The sequence below is a fragment of the Papilio polytes genome, unplaced genomic scaffold, assembly GCF_000836215.1.
Source record: "Papilio polytes unplaced genomic scaffold, Ppol_1.0 DF823991.1, whole genome shotgun sequence".
Classification (NCBI taxonomy): domain Eukaryota; kingdom Metazoa; phylum Arthropoda; class Insecta; order Lepidoptera; family Papilionidae; genus Papilio; species Papilio polytes.
The window spans coordinates 345,426-369,044 of NW_013525213.1; the positions used below are offsets into that span (position 1 = coordinate 345,426).

The 23,619-nt window shown below is 35.4% G+C and overlaps 1 protein-coding gene across 1 annotated transcript in view; it reads left to right on the forward strand.

Annotated features, from left to right (window-relative positions):
- The first annotated feature begins 9,364 nt into the window (after positions 1–9,364).
- Positions 9,365–23,619, forward strand: part of LOC106101398 — a 39,776-nt gene continuing 25,521 nt past the window's right edge. The window contains exons 1-2 of the mRNA XM_013280628.1: positions 9,365–9,570; positions 22,850–22,990. Coding sequence (XP_013136082.1) covers positions 22,856–22,990 — 135 coding nt within the window. The 5' untranslated portion in view covers positions 9,365–9,570; positions 22,850–22,855. The remainder of the gene's footprint in view (positions 9,571–22,849; positions 22,991–23,619) is intronic.

A 23,619-nucleotide genomic window follows, 5' to 3' on the forward strand; every position in this document is an offset into this window, starting at 1 on the left:
AATTGTCACTCAGAATGGAAGAAAATTGGTTATCACCGAAGGTAAAGTTGGAACACTAATTCAAATTTTATGACATTTTTCCCTTTGAATTCACGTCACTTCTCTTATCTTATTTCGGCATAAGAGTTACTACATCTTACGTTTATAGCCGCAGGGCAACATTTATTATGTGTTGACCTACTAGCTCGTTCGTTTTGCCAAAATAAAAACAATACAATTATAGGTTAAATGCGACGCCTCTTCAGTAACATTTAATTAAACTCAAAGGGCAGAGTGATGTAATCTGGCAGTTTACAAAGTAGCCGCGAGTTACAAACAATTAACGGAGAAGTGAATCTCATTTTTCATTCTTGTTGGACCTTGTTATCTTCGTGGAGATTCGACCAGTCACATAACTTATTGGTCGGTTAAGGTCGAACGGGATATTTTTTACCTTAATGTTTTTACAAAAATCTCAGAATTAAAGTGTATTTTTATACTGTTTTAAACTTGATCGAGAAAGAAGAGATTGCTACTAGGCGCTGTTAGACATGAGAAGCCTCAAAGTACCTTTACCAAGAGTTGCCCACTGACGCGTCACTACCGTAATGCGGGGGCAAAGACGCACCCTGTCTAATGCAATAGTGGTCTGAACACGGCTAATGGAAAATATTCAAGGAAAATTCTTCTTCCACCGAATGTAATTTGAGATACTAACGACCTTCGTATCACAAGTCAGCCATGGTCTACTTATTGTTAGTGTCGATAACTTTCTAGTATGGGTAATCTGAGCGATTCTCACGGGCCCACGTGAGCGTGTGGTGTCGGGGCTCCCAGCAGTGTCGCGTGGAGGCCGGGGTTCCCATCGGTGAACATTCCTGACCGCTGGACTGTGACCGTACACTCCGCATGAGACTGGACAGTAGCACCTGTGTTATTAAAATCTTCTATATTTTTATAACTATGTGACATAAAGATTTGAAGTATCTTTACTAAACTTGACAGTTGTTTAAATTGAGTTTTCCTAAGTTATCAATAAAGAATGGTATTTCTTTACATTTTTACGCGACGTACTTTAGTAAAAATATACAAGTGACAAGTGGAGCAAACTATTTTCCCAGTGAGCAGGTTGTTGCGGTCGCGTCTGTGGGGATACTCCCCGGTCCCACGGGCGCATACTCTCACCCCCGCCCCCGGCATTGGCATGTTTTGTTTTAGCCAATTTAACTCACATTTTAATCGGGTGTGGGCTCACCACAAAAGTATGGCTTCTCAAAAACCTGATGAACAAATTTTTTAAATAAATTTTCGGTAAATTACTAGTTCAGTTTGTTTTTTTATCCTTTTCTGTGTCACAAGCTTGAGTTATTTTTCAGTTAATTCGTTTGTCTAGAAACTGAATAGATTTTCTTAGAATTTCGTTAAGTCTGACATCAATTAAACCACCCCCTAAAGCTTGTTTACGAAAATAGACAAGCAGTAAATATGAGTAAGTGGTAAGTTAAACGGCTGAACTATTTATCGCCGGAACGTGACGCGAGTCAATAGGGGATGTTCGACAGGAAGTATTGAGGGTTTATTATTTTCGCAGGGGTGGTTGGGGTGACATTGTTTATATAAATTGGTAAACAAAAAGTAAATTAACGCAATGAATAACATAAGAGAATTAAAAGTATTTACTTTGACGTTGACCTGAACTTTTAATAGTTATTTGCGTTTATTCCTGTTCTGTTCTGAAGCGTTTTTAACACTATCGCTATTGTCTATTGTTTGCATATCTTTGCTATAAAGCCAGATGGCTCACAGCCTTGACCCCTTTTTAATAGATCTCAATTGTGTTAATAATACTGCTAATACATTTACAATACATCCGCTCCAGTTTAACATTTATCCTTCTTTAAACTAGAGCGTTAGTTATTTGAAATTATTTAATTAAACCTTCAATAAACAATAGCTACTTTTGGTGAGTTTAAACCATCTAAAATGTTTTATAACCTTGCGGTTTGTCCAAAATATATTCTATTAAAAAGTACGCGCTTCCGAAAATCGTTCCTTTGATGTAGTCCATTAACAGGCAATAATATTTCACACCTGTAAACAAAATATGTAACTCGAAGCGAGATCGAAATAGCTCGTATTTGTGGCTGCGTAGGAAGTTTTGTTCCACTCAGAGTGTTCCTGTATCGACTAACAGTAGGGTTACGGATTTCAGAAAAATTAACCAAAAACCTTGTGCTTTATTAAAGGAATTTTAGCTAAACAAGTTTTCGATTTACACAAATCAACGCTGATGTTTATACAGTAACTTTAGTTAGCCTCTATCGTCATACGGCTATCGACAAAGGCTCTACGTATAACTAATAGGAACATTTTTGAATACATACACTTAGAGAATTTTCACTTTCTTTCCTTGTATAGTTTCAACGCTGATTACTAAATTATTTTCATAAAGTACAGCAAATCTGTGTACAATATTCATGTACCAGGATATAATAACCAGGCTAGTATTAATTTAGCAATGTATGCAGCAGCCCTGAACAGAGCCACGTTTCCGTTTGTTGCTATAGCCATTGTTTTAATAACACTTCTCCTGAATGTTTAGTTTCGGTCCGAGCCGCAACTGCGTCTGTGTTTTTGAATAATTTGCGTATATAGCTATTTTTGTATGCAGGTGTTATAGGCTAAGGCTGTATATTGCAATTATAAAATCTGCTTTAGGTTGGCACGTCAAGCAAAAGAATACTCTAGTTCTTTACGTGCCAAATCCAATGCGGGATATTATAGTTACTTCAGACGTCACACCCTCTCTAACCTTATTGTTTTCGATACATTTCTTTGTTAGCATTAGAGGCAACAACAATGTTATTAAACTAATCAAATGTAATGTTATTTTTTTTTATTTGCTTGGTATACCGCTATGTGTATTATTGGCTACCAAATTACGGAATGTGGGTGTTGTCTCGTGGTATACTGTAAGTTTGGAAGGAGGGGGGTGGGGCACCGTTAACGCCGAAACAAAGCCGTTCTGCTCAATTATCCGCTGTCACAGTACACTGGGTGTGTGGTTAAGGTGACCATGGTGGTTGCTGATGTGGATGTTTACCAAATAGTGTTAAATAATTACATTATCACAAAAACTACATGCTTTTTAACTAGATACCTAGCTGATAACTTAGATTTTACTTAGGTGGCAACATTTCAAGAGTGGGTATGTAAAGTTTACAGTAAGTTATGTTAGGAATATCCCAATTTATGTGACAAGTATGGCGCCCCTGTCCGGGTCCTGACCGCTCCTATGTCACGCTGTGTGATCCTGGCGTTGACGATGGCACACCCGTGTTGCTGGAAATGTAACACACCATTCTGTATTTGTTTTGTATCATGATTGCCAAAACTTATAATATGTTTGTTTGTATACTATGATCGTTAATTATTTTTATTATTATATCTACTTTTATAAATATGTACAAAGCTGCGGAAGTGTTAAGAAATAAATAAAATCATTCTTCATTCGGTGCGCGTACTAAACCGTCTCTAATATCTACCGTTCCGGGAATCATTTAGTTTTAATTTCCTTTCGTCGCCCTTTTCTTTACTATGTGACGTATTTATTGATTCAGTTTTTGGGTTCCTCATAATTTTCAACATTTTTTAAATAAGAGAAACTGCAATAAGAAATAAAAATTTAGGCAACATGTGTATGTACATCTTACATTTTTAAGGCTGGCAACTTTGTAACTTCGCAGAAAAAAAATGAAATAAACAAGTATTGTTTCCGCTTTGTACCAAAGTACAATATACTTACACATTAAATGTACAGAACCCTTAGATACCGAAGCAATAATCGTTCAAAATTAAAATCTATTAGCTAACGGGTCACGGTAGCGCGGCAATGGGCATTTCCTCTCGCCGGCCGTCGCACTGCCCCGGCCCGCGCGGCCAAAGACTCGGGATGTGCTGTCCGTTGCAAGGTCGCTACCACACCATTGCCCTCGTGTACTAATATGCATTCTATAAATATATTATATATGACCAACCAGAAGCATTGGATATCTAGATGTCAGGCAACTGAGAGTTCCAGACGAAGTCGGCATAAGTACGACCTAAAGTCCTGAGTAGTGCCTCTTTCCTACGAAAATGTGTTCGTAATAAATATTTTTGTGCATCTAAAAAAGTATCCCATGAAATTGTGCCAAGTTTATTGATTCATGTGCTCAAACAAGTTGTACTCGTATGTCGTTAGTACGTCGCGGCGTGAGTGGTGTCTAGTTTTTGCTTGTTTACGCGCGGCCACGCTACGAGCAGGTCCGTGGCCGTGGGAACAGCGCGGGATCAGCTATGAAGACTTCGTATACCAGCGTTGAATCGTAATCTATCTCGTAATCTTGTTATTAATGACGGATTTAGTTGGTAATTAATAGGTAATTGATTTAATACTTTTAAGTGTTAATTACAGTCAATGCCCTGGTCAATACACTCTTTAAAGATAAATATCGGATCTTAGTCGTCGTCCAATCTGGAATGGACTGCGGTTGAAGACGTAGGTCTTTATGTATGACTGTAGAGTCAATGTTCTTAACAAGATTTCTTACATCATAAAAACAATAAATATGACTTCAATATCTGAGTCATTTACGTATATGTTGATATCGTGTTTTGTTCCATCACGTAAGTTGAACTGAGTCATGGCGTCGGAAAAACGACGGAGCCGCAGCTAATTGATGCTGGTGACACGTACTGGCAAAATACTTGACGTGATTACACTAAACAGCAGACAGCTATAATCAAATTATTAATATTTTATACAACTGTAGGAGTTGATAGAATTCTGTATTTAAGAAAGAAAAATTATGTGGTAGAATTATTTCTAAATGTTCTTCCACAATTTTTATCACAAGTTTATCTTATTATAACCTTCTTTCTAGTTAGTAGTCACTACAGTTTAGTGATGAAGTCATGTATGTATGGATTTTATCAACAGTTCACACCTAATTGATATCAAATGCGAGGCAGCTGGTGCGGCGCCGGCGGCTCGTTGTTTGCGATATTGTTGATATCATCTCGCGGACATTTTATACTTAGGGTTGGCAAGTTATACATGATAGAGAATTTCTAGAATCTTTAATTTTATTCTGCCTTTTTGTATGTATATGAATGGAAAGAAAATATGAGCACACGAAATACTTTTAATTTCGAAAGGACTTTTTTAGAATATTTAAAGTAAGTTTTCGTAAAGATCACATTGGTTACAAATATTTGGTTAATGTTTTTTATTCTTTAATTAGTGGCCAGCCCTGGGCCGGCACATGTGGCGTGTAGCGTTTGACTCACCGATATAGTACAATACGTACTGTGGAAGCAGAACAAAGGACTATTCTCCTTGAAACGACTAAAACTTGCAATATGTGAGTCGTGCATCAAATCAGACGTGAAGTGGAAAGTTCGCCAAACACGATGTGGCATTCCAGAAGAATATGTAATACGTGCTTATTACTTTTGTGATCACCGGGTGACGAGAAAAGATTATAAAATTAAACATGTGTTTAGGAATTACGCTTACTTTGGCTGAAAAAATGATGTATTAGTTTACATATTACTTCCCGGTTTTTAATTTAATGGTGGTTTTTACCGTTATATTTATCTACGTCCAGGAAAATGATAAAATGTTAGGTAATTTAATTATCTTAATTGGCGGTAATTAGGCGGTAAATCAAAATTACTTCTCGAATTTCAAACGTTTCAGAGCTTTGGCAGCCCTTTTTACATTTACGTGTCGTGTATCGGAACGTTGCGTCACTTAATTTTCGTTTGGTGCAAGTTCAAGTTACAAGGCGGATGGCAATATGGCGTCGTTTCCGGTGTAACTTCCGGTTGGCGGTACGCTTTAATGTAATCGTTTCAGGGTTCCGGAATGATTTTTGGGTGTACACTGTTTTACACAAAAGGGTAAGCGCATCAGCAGTTTTGTTATTGTCACTTTCCGTAGTTTATGACATGATATGATGACAAAGCATTGCAATTTTACTTCCTTGATGTTGGCAGCTTGTGTCTTATGGCCCCTTTCACACATCACAGATTCTGTTTCAGTTATTAACAAAAAGTTTTTGCGGTACTAGCTAAACTTTTTCAGGCAACAATCAAACAAAGCGCCTGCAGACGAGAAAGACGCGTGCGCAGACATCAAGATGGCGCTGGGGTGATTAAGATGTCACGCCTGATGCGCACGCCATTGTTTTTTGTTGAAAGGCCAGCGTGCGGCATTGCTTCGTCCTAAGTACACTACGTTACTATTTATACTATAACATTTTGAACAACAACTTAAAATTTCTATATAAATTTATGGTTCATAGCAATCTAAATAATATTATAAAGATGTAAAATTTGTATTTTTGTTTGTATTGAAAAAACTACTGAGCTGATTTTAAAAATTCTTTCACCGTTAGAAAGGTAATTGATCTGTGAGGAACATAGGGTATATTTTATTAATTTAAAGAGGCGAAGTCCCGTCCAACAGCTAGTAAGAAATAAATCTAATTTAATCATCTGTTTTACACCACTGATAGGTTTATTAAAGTAAAATATTATGCACTCCACGTTGTAGGAAATGAAGTAGCTTCATCCAACGGTAATAAGAAGCAATTACAAAATCAAGATTTAACTACAGCCAGTAACATTGTTTATGCAAATGACAATGTTACAGTACTCGCCTGCTCTGGATATGTCCACTTTCTAATTCATTCCACTTTCATCGATAAATCCTTCGAGAACCTTTCCCTAATTGCGATACTGCGAATGATAAGAGCGCGCACCTTTGACTAAGCTATCGCACAACTGTTTAGTCGCGCTTTGATTCCTATGACCTTATATGGTGCGACCACTACTCGATTTTTAGTTGTGCAACTAAACAGTTGAATCGGTTGCGAAACAATCGACAATCGCAGAACAGTTGTGATGGCCAAATATAATCGCTTACTAAAATGTAAGACTGAATTAAAATTATTACTAGTAAGTCCATAATATGTTAATTCATATACAATGTGATTATCGAAGCGGGTCCTGCGGGATGTGAAGGTCAGTGACGTCACAGGCGCGGCAATGTTGATTGCTTTGTCTGCGCCCGGGCACCGTATCCCGGAAGATCATATCGATTTTATTATTGAGAAAACAATAGGTACGATTTAAACTCGAAATTTTTTGCTTACATCCGTAAACATCACATTCACATATAAAGTATGTTTAAAGTTGATAAATCAAATTTTTAAACTACTCGTTACGTTCGAATTACAAAATGAATTGCCTACAAATAAATATAAATAATTCTACTATCATTTAAAGGTTGTCAAAATGTTCTACACAACTAAAATAATAGCTTAGTTACGGTAATTCCATTTACTTGATTGGTCAATAATGGTATAACTAAAAATGTTTTAATTGCAATCCGTAATCAATATAACGTGAGGGCGCCACGTGCGCACATTCACAAGACCGAAGGGAAAAGGCCTGTCCACATAACACATTGCATGTAACAAAAGATACAATTGATTTTTTTATTTAGTTCACAAATGTAAATAGTAAGTTAACTAGTTAGGAAGTAACAAGAATATAATTTTGTTCATATCTTTAGATTAAACTAAGCTTTAAAAGGTATGTCTATTTCCACTAAATGTCTAGCAGTTGCAGTTTCAGTGATAAATAACAGGTGACTCCATACAAATAGTTGATCACTTTTTTATGACTGATTTGTCACTGTTTGCCATGAGGAGGCATTTATAGCTGCTGCGGACTTGAGGTGGCCGAGCGCAGGTGGCACTTAGCCTAAACCTCGTTATGTACCTAAACCTCAGAGCCTCGGCATTTACTTCGTTTTTAGTACATGATTGGTTTAGTAAGGTAATAATTCGCTCTGCTAGCTATTGTGATTTTTCACTCAAATCTTAAATTAAATAAAGTGATATCATACCGCTGTAAAATATTATGTGTGAAACGATCATATGAATTGTGCTCACAGAAGGGGCTTGTTTCAGCGCAGCACGTGTTTGCATTTGCGTAATTACGATAACATGCTACACGTTTTATACAAATGTGTGTACACATGTTATGTATTGAATTGTATGATTATGGACAGTTGAAAAGTCACTTTAGGTGGATGGGTAGATGTTTGTTAGACTTTATAGCCTAAACGGCTTAACGAATTTCCGTAAAATTTGGTATAGATGTAGGGGATAGCCTGGAAGAACACATAGGCTACTCACTTTTTTTTTTAATTCCACGCGGTCGGAGTCGCGGGTGAAAGCTACTGTCTTATAAACTATTTAAAGCTGTGCTTAAAATTTTAAGGCGTATCGAATTCAATCCCACTTTGTTGTGGTAAAATAATAAAGTATTGCTCCGTATATATATTTGTTCAGAATCTATTGTAAAGTAATTGAAAAACAGTCAACAAAGTACGTGACATTTGTCATGTAGACTGTTATAAAATACTTGTTTTCTCTCGTCTTATCCTATCTTTGCGCTCCGAGCAGAAAACAAGATAGGATAATGCAGGACAGGGGCGCGGGCGTTGACGCCCTCTTGTATCGAAGTCTAAGATCCACTTTGTATAGCGTTAGCAGAAAAAGTGTCCAAGTCTACGTTGCCTTATAGAAAATTCACAAGAAAATATAACCTGTATTGCAGTAAAATCGTATCGTTTAAACCAATTTTTGGGTTTACACGTTGCAAGCAAGAAATTTCCCTTAGTAATTGTTATGTCAATTGTACCGCAAACCGCAACAGACAATGCTCCAAAAACCAACGGAGCTTCTAAGGTAAACAAGTCTAACTTACTAAGCGCAGTGTAATACCAGCTTATTTTATACACTGTACAAGAGCGAATAATACTAAAGATAAGTGTATGTAAATTACTGCCTTAAAAATATTACATTGAAATTATCGGCCTGGACATTAATTTTTTGCAGTAACGTGCGAAGGTCGAAAAGCAATGTATAAAATATTCTCGAACGTTACCTACTGGATCATTAAAATTCTTTTTTTTAAGCATAATTAAAGCTATCTAAAGGCATGAATTTATAGTTCATACCAAAAAAAGTAGTAAAAAAAACTACTTAATTAATTAATATCGGAGTTACTTATTGTTAGTTATTTTTATCACTTATTCTAAGTTATTATGTCTTTCGAGCTTTAAACAGAACAATGTAATATGTTTAGAAACTAAGAAATGACACTGAACCATTAATAAATATTCGGCCTGAAGCGATTATTTAACATCAACTAAATTATACTAGTCGGTATGTATTTGTTTTTAAATTGAGATTAACTAATAAAAAAGCGATTTTGACGCTTTGGCTGCGCAAGCGCAGGCTAGAGCGCAGCGCGGGAGCGGGTATGCGTCATTCCGCGACGAAACTCCGCGCGCGACGATCGTGTCGCGTCGCTGTAGATCCGCGCTTCGATCGATCTTCACCTCGTATTCTGTGCTTTACGTATAACTTGGATTTGTGTGCGATGTGCTATGGAATTTATTTTCAGTGACCGCCCCCTAAAAAGGGCTTAAATTGTGCTTGTTTTATTGTAATTGAAGTGTAGCAAAAGGTAAGTCGGCTGAACTGTTTGTATCGCTTACAGAATTAGATTATAATCTCCTCTAGTTTATAGTCCATTGTGAGCGATTTCATGGTGCTTGGGATAATATAATTGGGGGCCCACACGCAAATTTACTCTGCTACTGTTTTCATTATAATAGCGCTACAAAAAAATTGATAAATATTTTACAATGTTATTTCTTATTCGTAGTATTTCTTGTTCAATAGCCTTCGTTTCTTCCTCAACTTCTTTGTTGATTTTAACGTAAACTTGGCAAGCAAAAACTGTTTAACGCAACAAAAACTCTTATTAAATAATATAAATCTTATCCTTGTATATGTCTATTTAGCTACAAATGTTACGGCCGAATACTGAAACGACCTTAAAATATGTAACAGTCTTAAATGATAAGGCAGGCTTAAACTCCAAATTCCTTTCAAATGTCTAAGTCTATCAGACTGTAAGCGGTGCTTAGGAAGCGAAGTGTTTAAGATTCGTTTCACTATTTGACCGAAAGTCTGCTTGTTTTGCATATTAACATGGTATTATAAAATTGTTGCGAAGACAAAACAAAAGTATCAGTGAATCGACTATTTATGTTGCTTGTAACGTGCGGTAAAGAAGTGGAGAATATGTACCTAAAGTGATTCATTCTCTAAACTACTTTCTTAGCACTCATTTACCTATGGCTTTTGATTCATCATGCTTTAATACCTACTTTACACGTAAAAGGTAAGGTATTTCCTATTGAAGTTTTAATTTATTAGTCGATAATCTAAACACATAGTGTAGAGTAGCGTGTGGATACGTTCTTGTACACTCGATTAATTCCTCGCTACGCCAACACAAGCAGATATTTTGCGGTAATTCCCAGATGATTGAGTGATTATCGTCATTACGCTATTGATGCGTTTATTTGTGCAAATTATCTTTTGCTATGTATGCTAACTTTTGTAAACTCTCTGAGTTTATATCTCCACTGGGGATGAGATTACCCTATAAATTAGGAGTGACTGTACCCAGTGCGGGTTGGTTGCATGTATCTTTTTAATAGTACAGTATATTTGAATATAGATAACTTTATTACTGCTTTAATAAAAAGAAATAAAACAGAAAAAATCTTGAATACACATGTAGAAGTTATCAAACGTCTGTAAATTGATAATCTCTGCCTAGCTCCCTTTTAACACGTTTACGGTGAGTGTTGTCGCGCGAGTGTTTGGTTAGGACTGCTTCCAGGAATCTTAACTTTGACGCTTCTTAACAGGAATGCAGTTTGTTGACTTTTTCATCTTTTCGTAAAACTTTTTTTAGGGTTTACTGCATTATGGGATGTTACAGTCGTTTTTGAATTTAATCGTTTATCTTTTTTAGATACTTAAATATGACCGGTAAATAACACTGGACTCATTTAGCAATTCAAAGATATGATGAACTTGCTTAGAAAGTTAGTTTGTTAATTAAAAATGCAAGCACAATAAGATATTTCATTCTGAACAACAAATTGTTTTAATGTGTTCAATCTTTTACTTTGGTATAAGTATAGTTGCAAAAATCCATGAAGTTTGTGCACCGCTGAGGTCTTAGCCTCATCTTTCACTGACGCGTTTAGTCGATCAGACTCCAGTTAATACACATGTGCGATATAGTCTTGTTCAAATGGCAGTCTCGTTCAAGCTTCGCGACTAATCGCTTAGTGGAAAGAGATCTAGAAGATGTCTTGCGGAGGTATTTGTGTGAGAACAGGTCGGAGCACAATACCCTGGCTAGCGAGGCTCCCACGCCGGCCGTGGGTGGCGCTTGCGACATTACATTGTCGAAGTTAGTGCTTTCAGATCCAATTAGAACTTGATCACGACTCAGTCTTATAGGTTCGATAGCTCGAATTCTCGTTACTATTTTTTTTGTGGCCGATATCAGATATAAATAAGTACAGTTGAGGAAATCAGCGGTGTTGAACATTTAGAAAAATGTCATTTAAATGCTACCTCGACTGTTGAATTTGCGTTATCTATTGTAGAAAATTGCGACATATTAATGAAATGAAAAATCTGCTACGTGATTCATGACTTAAACATCTTTGATGCCTTCAGTCGACGCTTACAAAGAGATATATCCTCATTTACTGAATACTTCATGATACATACGAGTTAGGTAGAAAAGAAATATTTGCAATTAAAACTATTTAACACAAATAATATACAGGGGAAAGTTGGTAAATGTAAATATTGGAATTCTTCACGGCGCACGCGACGTGGCGTGAGCAGAGTCGCAAAAAACTCGAGGCATCCATAATTGCGCGTTTGTCACGGTAGTTTGCTTGATTTACGTAGTTTGAAGGAATTAATTCGAAGAGAATTGTTTATAAATTGTAATTTTTTCAGTTTTCTAGCACTGCTTTTTATATTTTTATTGTGTTACATATTTTTTTTTCTGTATTTTATTCCAGTTATACATAATTTATTTAAATAGAAAAACACATTTTAATATTTCCACTTGATGTTATAAACATAACCAATACGTTAATTTAGTATTACTTCTCTTTTTTAAAATATTGTATTAATCCCATCGTTAAAAAAACACCCAAACTGTTTTTTCCGTTGATCGATAAACCAAAAGTGGCTTATCGTAATTACACTCGGTAATAAATACGGTGACTTCGTATATTTTTTGCTGCATTCAAATAGTCCGGGGTTCACATCCGTGGTCCGGAGCATTCCGACGCCGGACGTTGCCCTTGACCAAAACTCAATCACTCAAGTGAAAGTTGCGATCACTTTTTAAAAGCAAACTTATGTTTATTTCAATTTAACGAGCGAAATAAATTCGATAATTATATATGACTTCCACGGTGGTGAGTTCTCATGGCATAAGACTTGGGTAAGTTTTCTTAAATACTTTATGGCTTCGGTATATTAAAGAAAGTTTTATACTAATGTGCGAATATTTATTCAATTTCATATTTTATATTTTGGACTAAACCTAGTGCTTATCAGTATCTGAAATCGTTCAAAAAATATCAAATAGATGTCTGTTAAAATTGATCAGAAACATTTTTGTTTGACCTTTCTAGAGTTAAAAATATGTTTGATGGCGCTAAAGAACCTTAGCGGTTTGGCTGTCGATAAGTTTTTGATATCCATTCGGGTAGCCACTAGCCACAGTAGCCAGTAGCTAGAAGCTAGTAGCTATCGTCAGCATCCGGCCGGCGTCAAGGCCGCGCGGATAGATAACATCGCTATGTTAGCGGCTGCCGGGTACAGTCGCGCACGAAATAAGTATGAAGTGACCATGTGCACGAATAAACAAAGAAATGCAAAATACAAGGAACGTATTGTTTATTTAACAAGTTTTTCAATTTGTGTCGATAGATTAGATACTCAGTATACTATTAAAGTTGTAGATAAAAGTGCATATTATAGTTTTATTTGCTTCTACAACACTTGTGTGTGTGACTGTAATCTCTTGCAAACAATAAAATGGGTTAAACCCCACTGAGAAAACATTTGATTCAAGTTAACTGAAGATAAGCTGCATGCAGTTTAACTGTTTAGTTAGTTATAAGGAATCCTAAATAAATAACGCTTGCCTGTAAATAATTAAGAAAAACGATGCTAGCATTAATTTAAATAAGGATTTTTATCTGTGAACCATAAATCTTATAACTATATAGTAATATAAAAAATACTTCTCTAAATATTGTTTACTTTACTTAGATAAGCTTTAATTAAAATGTGTGTCACCTAAAAACTCTTCTAAACTTTACCGTTCCACTTTTAGCAGCCAAGTATTGGATACTTTAGTTATTTTGAGAGTTGTCACAACTATTTGTAAGAGTAGTTGCAACTTAAACATTATGTATATTTTTAGTGCAACCTAATGAATAATCTGGTAATATAGTTTAGGGCAGCTGGGCTCGGCAATTGTTGTAAATGAAAACGGCGCCACGCTCCGCCGCCGCGTGCGATATCATCGGCCGCGTACTACGGGATGTGAATCTAAAAACCAATTACCAAACGTAAAACTATGTAGATAAAGCTGATATTGGCTTACTTTTTGTGATCAATGAACGTATTAACAATTCTGTTAAATAGATTGTATGAAATGCACTTTATGTAGTTAGGATAGGGTTCTATTTTCAATAATAAATGTCACGTCAAGCCAATTGGTAATGCACTGTTGCTATTTTTATATTTTTTCAATAAGATAATTACAGTTATCGAAAAGGCTTGTAAATGATTTAAAAATAAACACTAAGATGGTGGCTTGTTAAGTCAGAATTGATTATTTGCACTGTTCTACCATTATCGATGTGTCATTTTGGTTTTGGCGGGAACGGGAAATGGCGAGCATTTGAATAATGGCGGTTTACTATCGGCTGTCAGATCCATAGATTAGATAAATTCTCGCGGCAGAATTATTTATTACAATTTAAATGTTATATGTAGCTGTAATTTGTAGTTCAAATTGGCGGCAAATTTAATGTGGCAACATTTTGTATCTTATAGTAATTTTAAAAATCATAAAGAGTTAAGGCCACTTAAAATTTTGTTACCTTGGGTCATGTCAAATAAAAAAATAAACGTAACAGTGTGTGGGTTTTGTTTGTACATAAATTAGTGTGTGTGGGTGCGTAGAGTTGTTAATAGTCTGTTTGTCCGTTTGTCGTCCGATAAAACGAAGATAGTACGCCGATAATAATAGTTATTTTTCCACCATAACTCCAACATGTTTTATGGGACATATTAAAACGCAGTAAAGTTCTTTCAAAACATTGCACCGCGTGGCCTGAAGTTAATTTATCTATCGGCGATAAAAGTCGTAGTCATTAAAATGGAAGTTTGTCACTTCTAACGTATACAAGTAAAGTACATGCAAGTAAAAATACATCTTCAAGTCTTAATCAAACATAAGAAGGCTACTTACTTATAAATATAACATAGAGTAGTAAAAGAAATATAATGACAACTCTGGACAATATCATATTATGCCATGGCATAATATGATATTGTCCAGAGTTGTCAATGTCAAATCATGATTTGCACCTGATATTGACACTTGAAAAAAAATGGTTGACAATAAAATAGGACACGGTTGTGAAATAATAACCTTATTGTTAAGCACGTGTCGACCGTCGTATAATCTATGTGGCATCGGCCGTTGAACCCCATACAATAGCATACGTGCCATCCCGCACAATGGTGTCCCGAGTGTCATACCAACAAACCTATCTCGATCTCAAACTATTTTTATGGTCATATTGTCATAATATTTATAGGTTAGATGAATTATTATTCTTGTAAGATCAAAATCCCACATTTCAATTTAAACTTGAAAAATTTTCATTAAATGCAAACTGAATATGTTTCGCAAAATCTTGATAAATCCTTATGATAATAAAAACCCGAGTTATTTTTAAAGCATACGTTAAAGAACAATTTTGCTCTCCAAGCTTCACAGGCGATTGTATTGCAAAATTTAGCGCTTCAGAGTATTGTCCATTGGTATCGTGTTACACGTAAACAATCCGTGCTTTATCGCTACTCCATTGTTTGAATAGTTAGAGAGGACACAGGAGAGGTAGATAAACGTGTTATGTCAGGAAAATACGATTTAGACGTTTAATTACAGAAATCTTTTCATCACATTGGCTAAAATTTTGAAGAAGCGAAAATAACGCGAAATAATTACAACCGAAGCGTTTAAAAACAATAGAAACTTCCAAAGCTGTTAACATCCAATTCTATCCCAATTACAATTAACTTTATAGTAATCGTCTTATGCGTCACAGAGAGCAGACAAGGCCGCGGCGCATCGCCTAGCTACCGAGCACCAATTACCCGCTAATTGAGAAGAATCAACTTCGCTCAGCGTCACTTAAGATCGAGAAGTTACCGGCTTCCTTATTCTGGCCCTACACGATCGTTGCTCCAATTTGCCATTTGCAAACGCGCTAACTACTGTTAGAATTATGCATTAAATATGCAGAATTACGTCATAATATGGTTTTCGAAGATGACATATCGTAGTTCATTAAAAAAATGCAAGTTCTGTATAAGTATAGAAAGTTAATCACTTGAATTGCGACTCTCAGACAAAAATCACATTTCCCAAGTGTACGTTCATTGTACAACGCAATGAGTGTTTTGCGAAAACGACGGTTTTGAAAGAATAACGATTTTTAATCTACATAGTTTCACATTTCCTTCATCATTTTTCCCTTCTTTGTTTGATTACGAAGAAGTATATACTTACTTTGTGTAATGTGTGAATGAAATGTAATAAATAGTGTTCATAAGTTTGTCATCGTTGCATTTTTATCTGACAGGTTATGTTAAAGAACTAACAACGATTGCTTTTTACATGCTTTAAGAAAGATAGTTTCTTTTCTTATTACTTTTTGCTGAGATTTAAAAATAAATACACAATCTTTAGTAATGTTTTATTGTTAATTGCATTTCTAATCAAGAATCCTTATAAGGATTGTTAATAACAGACAGATACACTATTTTTATATAGCTAGTCCCGTGAGAAATAAACCGAGTGTTTGTATGCTTTTTTGTTCGTCTCGGAGAAATCCAGTTCAATTGGGTTGTGTTCACATGTGCAACTTGTTGCATTGTCGACTTGCATTGTGGATCTCTTTAGATCGTAAGATAACCTATCATTGTTTGTAGTTAATTTTTCATTTAAAACCACTCTTTTATTCAGAGTAATCGACGTGTTTACTTTAAAATTATGCAGGTTTTTATCAGTTTTAATTGTTCTTAGTTATTCTTTAATCTTATGAAAGGAGACTTTAGTCCTTATTTATTTCTCGGAATTCGTTCAAACTGCAAAAGCGATTTGGTGTCACATTCGTAGAGGATTGTATCTCATTTAACGCAAGTACAAAATAAATCTTAAACGAATAAAGGACTTATTGCCATAGCTAAACAGTCGATATTCCTTTAAAGGTGTTAGAAATTCCAATAAGGGAGTTTATATTTATTCGCACGCATCTTGATATATAATATAATAAACATCGATTGTTTTGTTCTATAACGAATACAATACTGGTTCAATTCGAATGCAAGTCGGAGAGATATTAATAGAAGAAGCAGTGTACGTTAAAAATATGAAAGCATCGAGATTAAATATGTTAGTATGCGAAGAGTGTTGTGATGAGCGTCTTGGTATAATTGTTGGTCGACGATGTTTCGTACTGAATAACATATTAGAGGCATATTGATATTATTTGATAGTTTATTGAAAGAAATCTGATAAAGATCTAAAAATCCTTTTGGTTCAAAATCCAATATAAAGTGTGCGCATATCTTTGACTAAACTATAGCACAATAGTTGTGCGATTGTCGATTGTTTCTCAGCCCATTCAAGTGTTTAGTTTCACAACTAAAAATTGAGTAGTGTGAGACCTTCGTATAAGGTCATAGGAATCAAAGCGCGACTAAACAGTTGTGCGGTAGTTCAGCCAAAGAGGTACGTGGCTCCGATAGTACTGTAGTAGACTAAAATAGTAGTCAAATTTTAGTCTTTCTCAGTTTTAAACAAAATTCCTAGTAATATATTAAGATCTTAAAAGATGAACTATATTTTGATTGCATCTATAATTAAATTTTTATTTGCTAACATTTTAGATATACCAGACAGTTTGACGACGATTATTCGTAATACAAATAAATCCTTTTCGTTTGATGATGTCAGTATGTAAAATATAATCTGTACCTTTGTATTTAAATATCCTTTAAAGCCCACCAGGTTACGATTTCCCAAGGGTTTAATATGTGTGGGTTGTCGCCGATCATTTGGTATGACAGTCGATAGTTTTGGCAGATTTTTTGCGACCACACTCGCGACTTCCGTTCGTCCTCCTCTGAATTATAAAATGTAGACAGATGTTTTTATATAATTGTAAATGTCTCATTTTTAGTAAATAAACTTCATATAATAATAGTTACGTATAACCTTCAAATTGCTATTAAATACACTATTTGTATTTTTGTATGTTTTCGATTTACGTAAAAACTACTGGGCCTATTTTAAAAATTCTCTCACCATTCGATAGGTATTTATTATCATATTACAAAACGTAAATTACTGTTGTCTTACTTTAATGTAAGCAATATTTAATGAAATTATTTAGCAGTGAATTGTAAACTTGTTCGATCATGTTAAGCAATTTCAATTCTCATTGATATATTTATCGCAGACATAAATCGTGAATTTTTATTCAAAGCCAAAGCAATGGTTCAAAACTCTCAAAGACGCGATAAAACAAAAGTTCAAAAAGCCTCGACGTAACTCAATAGCTCTCATTCCAATGCGTTTATTATTAAACCGCACGTTTAGTTAGGGTTGCCACATCTTAGTAATAACATTATCTATGTATGTAACATCCTGAAGTAAATACTGCGGAGAAGTTATGAAGCATATACAACATGCTAGCAGTAAAATTAGTCCAAAAATCACTTACCTTACTTCTAACTTTTATTAAGAGTATGCGCACACTACTTGATTTTTAGTTGTGCAACTAAACAGTTGGATTGGCTGCGAAACAATCGACAATCGCACAACATTTCTGCGATAGTTTAGTCAAAGGTGTGCTCTAAATATCCCAAATTCAAATTTCAATTCCGATCGTTCAACAGATGTAGAGATCAGATTTGTCAGCCCTGAAATTGTTCAAAGTGGGTTTGTATTCGCACGTCTCACTATGGCCAGGGACGGGGCACAATGGCGGTGCAGCCTTCGTGGTCTTTGGGGTTTATTTATAACCTTGTCGTATAGGGCTGCCACCAGCAACATTAAACATTCTGAGGTTACACGCAACAATTTGCTAAACTGGCTACCACTGATATTATGAAGCCTAGACGATTAAGCCTTGATAAATTAATTAGATTTTCATAACAGAACAGTGTTTCTTTCCAACAACATAACGATATTCCGTCTATACGTAAGTAACTTTTACATCGCTATTGTTGTACAATCTTCTGGTAAAGGGAAACTTAATTCCTATTCATGCGTTTACGCATCATCTAACTTAGCATAAAGAAACTCTTCAATAACTTAATAAGTTAACAAGCCGCGGAAGTAATAGCTAACAGTACGCTAATTATGCAAGCCAAGGAAGTTAAAGCGTTTTAAATTTATTCAAACACTGCTAGTTTCTTAATAGAAATGGATCGGGAAGAGAAATGGAGTATATTTAAGTATTACATGCAGTCAAAGTATAAGACTTGAAAAATTATCTACGAGTTATTCCACTCTATGTTGAGTTACGTCAGTTTTTCTGGCAGCAAATTGATCGTCATCGCATCTATAAGTGAGACTAAGATGGCGCCTTCAATGAAATGTTGATAACATCAAATGTTTATCTTACACCGCGCTACCCGCATTCCGGTCCACTAACAGCTCCCGACACCACTTTGGTTTTTAATTTAAACATACACGATCCGTTCTTGAAATTACAATCGTAAAGATTTTCAATGAATGTTCTTACATCCTTTCTTTACACAAATTTAAATAGACAGAAGTTAACTTTTTCTCACAACTAAATAAGAATCTTGTATTCATTAGTCATTACAATTCTGGAAGTCTAGACTTTAAACAGTACAAAAACACTAGGCACGTCCCTTTATACCGAAAAATAAGATTAAAATCAGAGAACGATCCGAAAATTCGTTCACAACTAAGAATTCACTGCAAATGATCCTATTTCATGCTTAGAAAATAGATTCTTCTCAACATCGTTGTCATCACTGACAAGACGCTTTACCTTTAGACTTAGTCATAATCGGTTAGTATTTTAATGATAGTTATTGATGCATAACAGTCACATTAGAAGCCGTTAGCGTCGGAATGTGTCGGATCAACAGCGTACAGGATCGTCCACACTGACGCTCACTTCCGATCGGCTGCGCGTTTTGTTTGCCCGCTCGTCTGGCTCGATATCGATTCCGCTAATGTGTGTGCATCCCTTTGTTCTCTATTTGTAAATACGTCCAATTGCTTAGGGCTGCATTTACATTCATGTTCATACGAGTTATCAAAAACGTTGCGTAAATGTTAGGCGACATAAAAAAGTAATTACAAATATTTTAAAACTGTTTTTACCGCACCGATGTTCAACAACAAAACAACTTAGCTGCTTTGAGGGCATTTCATTAAGATAAGTATTCTTTGACAATGTCGTGTTATAGTTTCATGACTAACATTGCAGGACAAAGAAGGAGAGTACTGATCTAAAGGAATGTAGTTTAGAGGATAAGAACAATCAAACATCACAAATAGGGCAGAGTATTAGAGCAATTTGTTGTGTCGGTACTGGCCGACACGACTCTATGACCGGTAGTTAACTCTACGCTCACATAAATTACTCTGTGGCGGAAAATTGCAATCATATTAACGAGATATGTTACCCGAACACAAGTATGTGTGGTCACTCTTTATGTTAGTAGAGTAACCATATAATACCATTTACCATAATACCATTTTCATTAAAATTATATTTCTTATACAAATAAATAATTTAATGAAGACGATTTATCGCAATAGTGACCTCTTGATTATTGCACCAAAGTCACATTAATGAGTCGATAATAATTAATTTGCTATCAGCAAACATTAAACTCTAGATGAACTTGATATGTTTTTCTTCGCATCACAAAACAGTATTATGTAGGTATTGTTCTTCTTCTTAAGGTGCCTCTCCGACTAGCGAAGGCATAATGTAGGCATAATAAATCGAAACTATAAAATTCGAATATAAGCCCAGTAATTTTCTTCAAAATGTTTATAGAACCATTTCTGCCCACGTTACTCCACCGCTGTCGCCAGGGAATTTTAAAAGTCAATTTATTTTAACAACATAAACCTTTAGTCTTCCGGGTTATTGCGTAAGTTGTCCAGCTGTGGCACTATGAGACCATTTGTGTTGGCTTATTTGATCAAATGTTCGCCAGTTTACATATTTTCATTGTTTACGTTCGCTCCAATGTTTGTCGATTAACTCGGTTAGATTAAGGTTTTGTTTGTTTTAGGAACATGTGGTTGAAGGGAATGCTGACGTCGCTTCCGTTGTTGCTAAAGTTTCAATCAATTGTCATCTTTTTGGTTAACTTTAAGTCATTTTAAGTATACATTAGAAGCAGATAAAAAAGATTATTTGGATTTTATTGTTGTGTTGCACTTTAGTTAAGTTATTCGAATGTTTAGCGTGAGAATATTTTCATCTGATATGATATTCGCAATAGTAAGCAAGTTACGGAGGAAATCTTCATGATGAAATGACATGATGAAGGATATTTTCCACTGCAGAGGAAGGTCAGCGGCGACGATATCCGCAGTTGATGCAAATAGCCATATATTTTGCGAAACTAGGTTATGTGATCTGAGAATGTGACGTAAATATCATAGAAACACGATATAGTAAATACTAGATTTCGCCCATGACTTCGTCCGCGCACAATTAAAAACAAACTTAGTAAGTAGCCTGCATGTTATAAACTGCTTTTAGATGAAAGTAAATAAATCAAAGAACAAAAAGCTGTTTTTATCTATCCTTTCTTACCTTACAAAAATACGTACAGTTTTATTAACCTGTTTTGATGATTGGCGGATTAGTACCGGATTAGTTTCTTATTTATACCTTTTAAAAGAATGTATCTCCATTGACACGAAGGATCAAGTTTGGTCACTCGCCGTGAAAGTTAATGCAAAAGCCTGGTCCCTATGCTAACAGTCCAACATTCCCACATAATGGATAATTTTTGCATTAACATCGGCTGCATATCAAACAGTATAGTATCTGTAATATTTGATTTTCATTTGCATTAATTAACGCGATAATCGGATGAATATTAAGCAGGCGACCTCGCGTACGGTGTAACAGCGGAAGGACTTTATTGATCCGGTCCGAGTGAAGCTATGCACCTAGGTGCTGCTATCAATGTAGAAACAAAGTAGATGTTCGTATCTTGTAAAGCGAATTTGACTTACCAGTATTTATTGTAAATGTCTATGAAGTTTTTGGGTGACGATTTAATGGTTAAAGAACTATTGAATCCAGATATAGCAGTATTTGTATCGTAACTGTATACAAAAGGAGGTCGATTGTATACAATTAGTTGTGGTCACGACACGAGGCATTGATTGATGATACATTACAAATGTAATTTGTTGTAACAATGATATTGTTAACTCATGATTACGTGCGATGTCATTTGTTTATTTTGATTACTGTTAAAGTAAACATAGTGTAGCATGTTTTATATTCTTGATACTTATATGCCTTTTTATACTTTGTAGTTTTCGTATAATAGTATCATAACATTAAGTAATAACTTTTGCTTGACCACGACCGTGAAGAGGCCATACATCCTGATATGATTTACATAAATATAAAATCGGAACTATTACATTTACTTCTTTCACTGTTGTTTTGAAACAGAATGAACAGCCTCAGAGACACAATTGAGGTCCATTAAGTCCGTGACCAGAGGCCGGTCTAGCGACAATAAAGTACAGCAGGTACCGTGTTCTGAGAAGCGTAGGGCCTGAACAAACAGATTTTATGCCTAATGGAAGAGCACGTGCGCTCGCCGCGTTTGCTAACAGAATACTTTTTATGTGGTTTTGCCTTAGTTGTAGGGTTGGCAATTAACGTAGAATTATCTTTTATGTTAACGCATGTAATTATATCTAAGTAGAAACATGTTGTTCGATTTTCTTCGTAAAATTAGAGACCCAAGTCTTTTTTCTTGCAGAACTTATTGTGGTCTTACAGCTTGTAGTTTGTCTACATTTTTTGTATGTAGATGTTGCTTTCGTCTGTGGTTTTATGTAACGATGCAATTAGTGTAGGAACTTGTTCGCTGACATGTCCTTACCACTTTGGGCGTTCCTTGAAGCTCACCAACTTTCATTTACTGACATAAGTAGTAAGTTATGTAGAACTTGTGAGTAAATTCATTTAAAATTGCGCTCGCAAATTGTCGATATTTCACATAAAATTAAACGCTTTTACTAACTTGAATCTGTAAAAAAAGGACTAATTTTAGTTCATGTCCCGTTTCCAACCTTTTCGTGCAAGAAAATGATGGAAGAAGGAAGTGAGTTCATCTAGGGTTGGGCAAATATCATTTTCTCTGCGTCTCCTTTTCTGTTGATTAAAAGCAGGCAACGGTTATGCAAATGCACTTCAAATAGTACGAAGAAAAAATCTAAGAAACCCCTTATATCGATTGTCTTTTGTTTTTTGTTATGTCTTAACAATGTGTGTGTTGTGCAGGTAGTGATGCTGAAGCACGTAGCGGTGTCTCCTCACCGCGCCCGCGCTGACTCCGTCAGTCTGGCCTCCACCGCCTCCTGCTGCAGCCTTGGCAGCCTGGAGCAGCGTCACGACTCCGTTGGCGACCTCACACATCGCACGGTCAGTAGACAATAAAATCCTTGACTCATAACTTCTGTTATTCCCTGGTTTCCAATGATACAGAGAGTTAATTTACCCTAAGGTAATGATTTCTTGTGATTTAAATATAAGGTTGGTGAATTTAAAGTGAAGTGTAAAATTACAATTTGAAAAAGCACTTGCGCAGTTGTAGAAATTAGAAACCAAGATTGTCGACTAGAGTATTATTGTGATGCAATACAATAGGTGTGCGGGTCAATTGTACCAATGCTTTATTGTATCATTTTATTATGTATTGTTAAAGAGCAACGAAATATTGTTGAAATATTCATCATGAAATCGTAATGTTTTGCGACATTTTACTGTCGTAATGTATCTTTTAGGATTATAACTCTGACAGATCTTATGAAGTGGGATACAGTACAGTTAACCCGAAATTATAATTCGTACAAAGAGTTACATTTTACAGTAGTTAATCTTCTTTCCATATTATAAATGCGAGAATTGAGATAGATGGATGGATAGATAAAAGTTTGCTAGAGTATGTAACCTAAATTGTTGAAAGGATATCGATGAAATTTGACATAGATGTAGAGTACATTCTGGAAGAACACATGCGCTTGCTTTGGTTTTTTTTCCTCTCGCAGGGA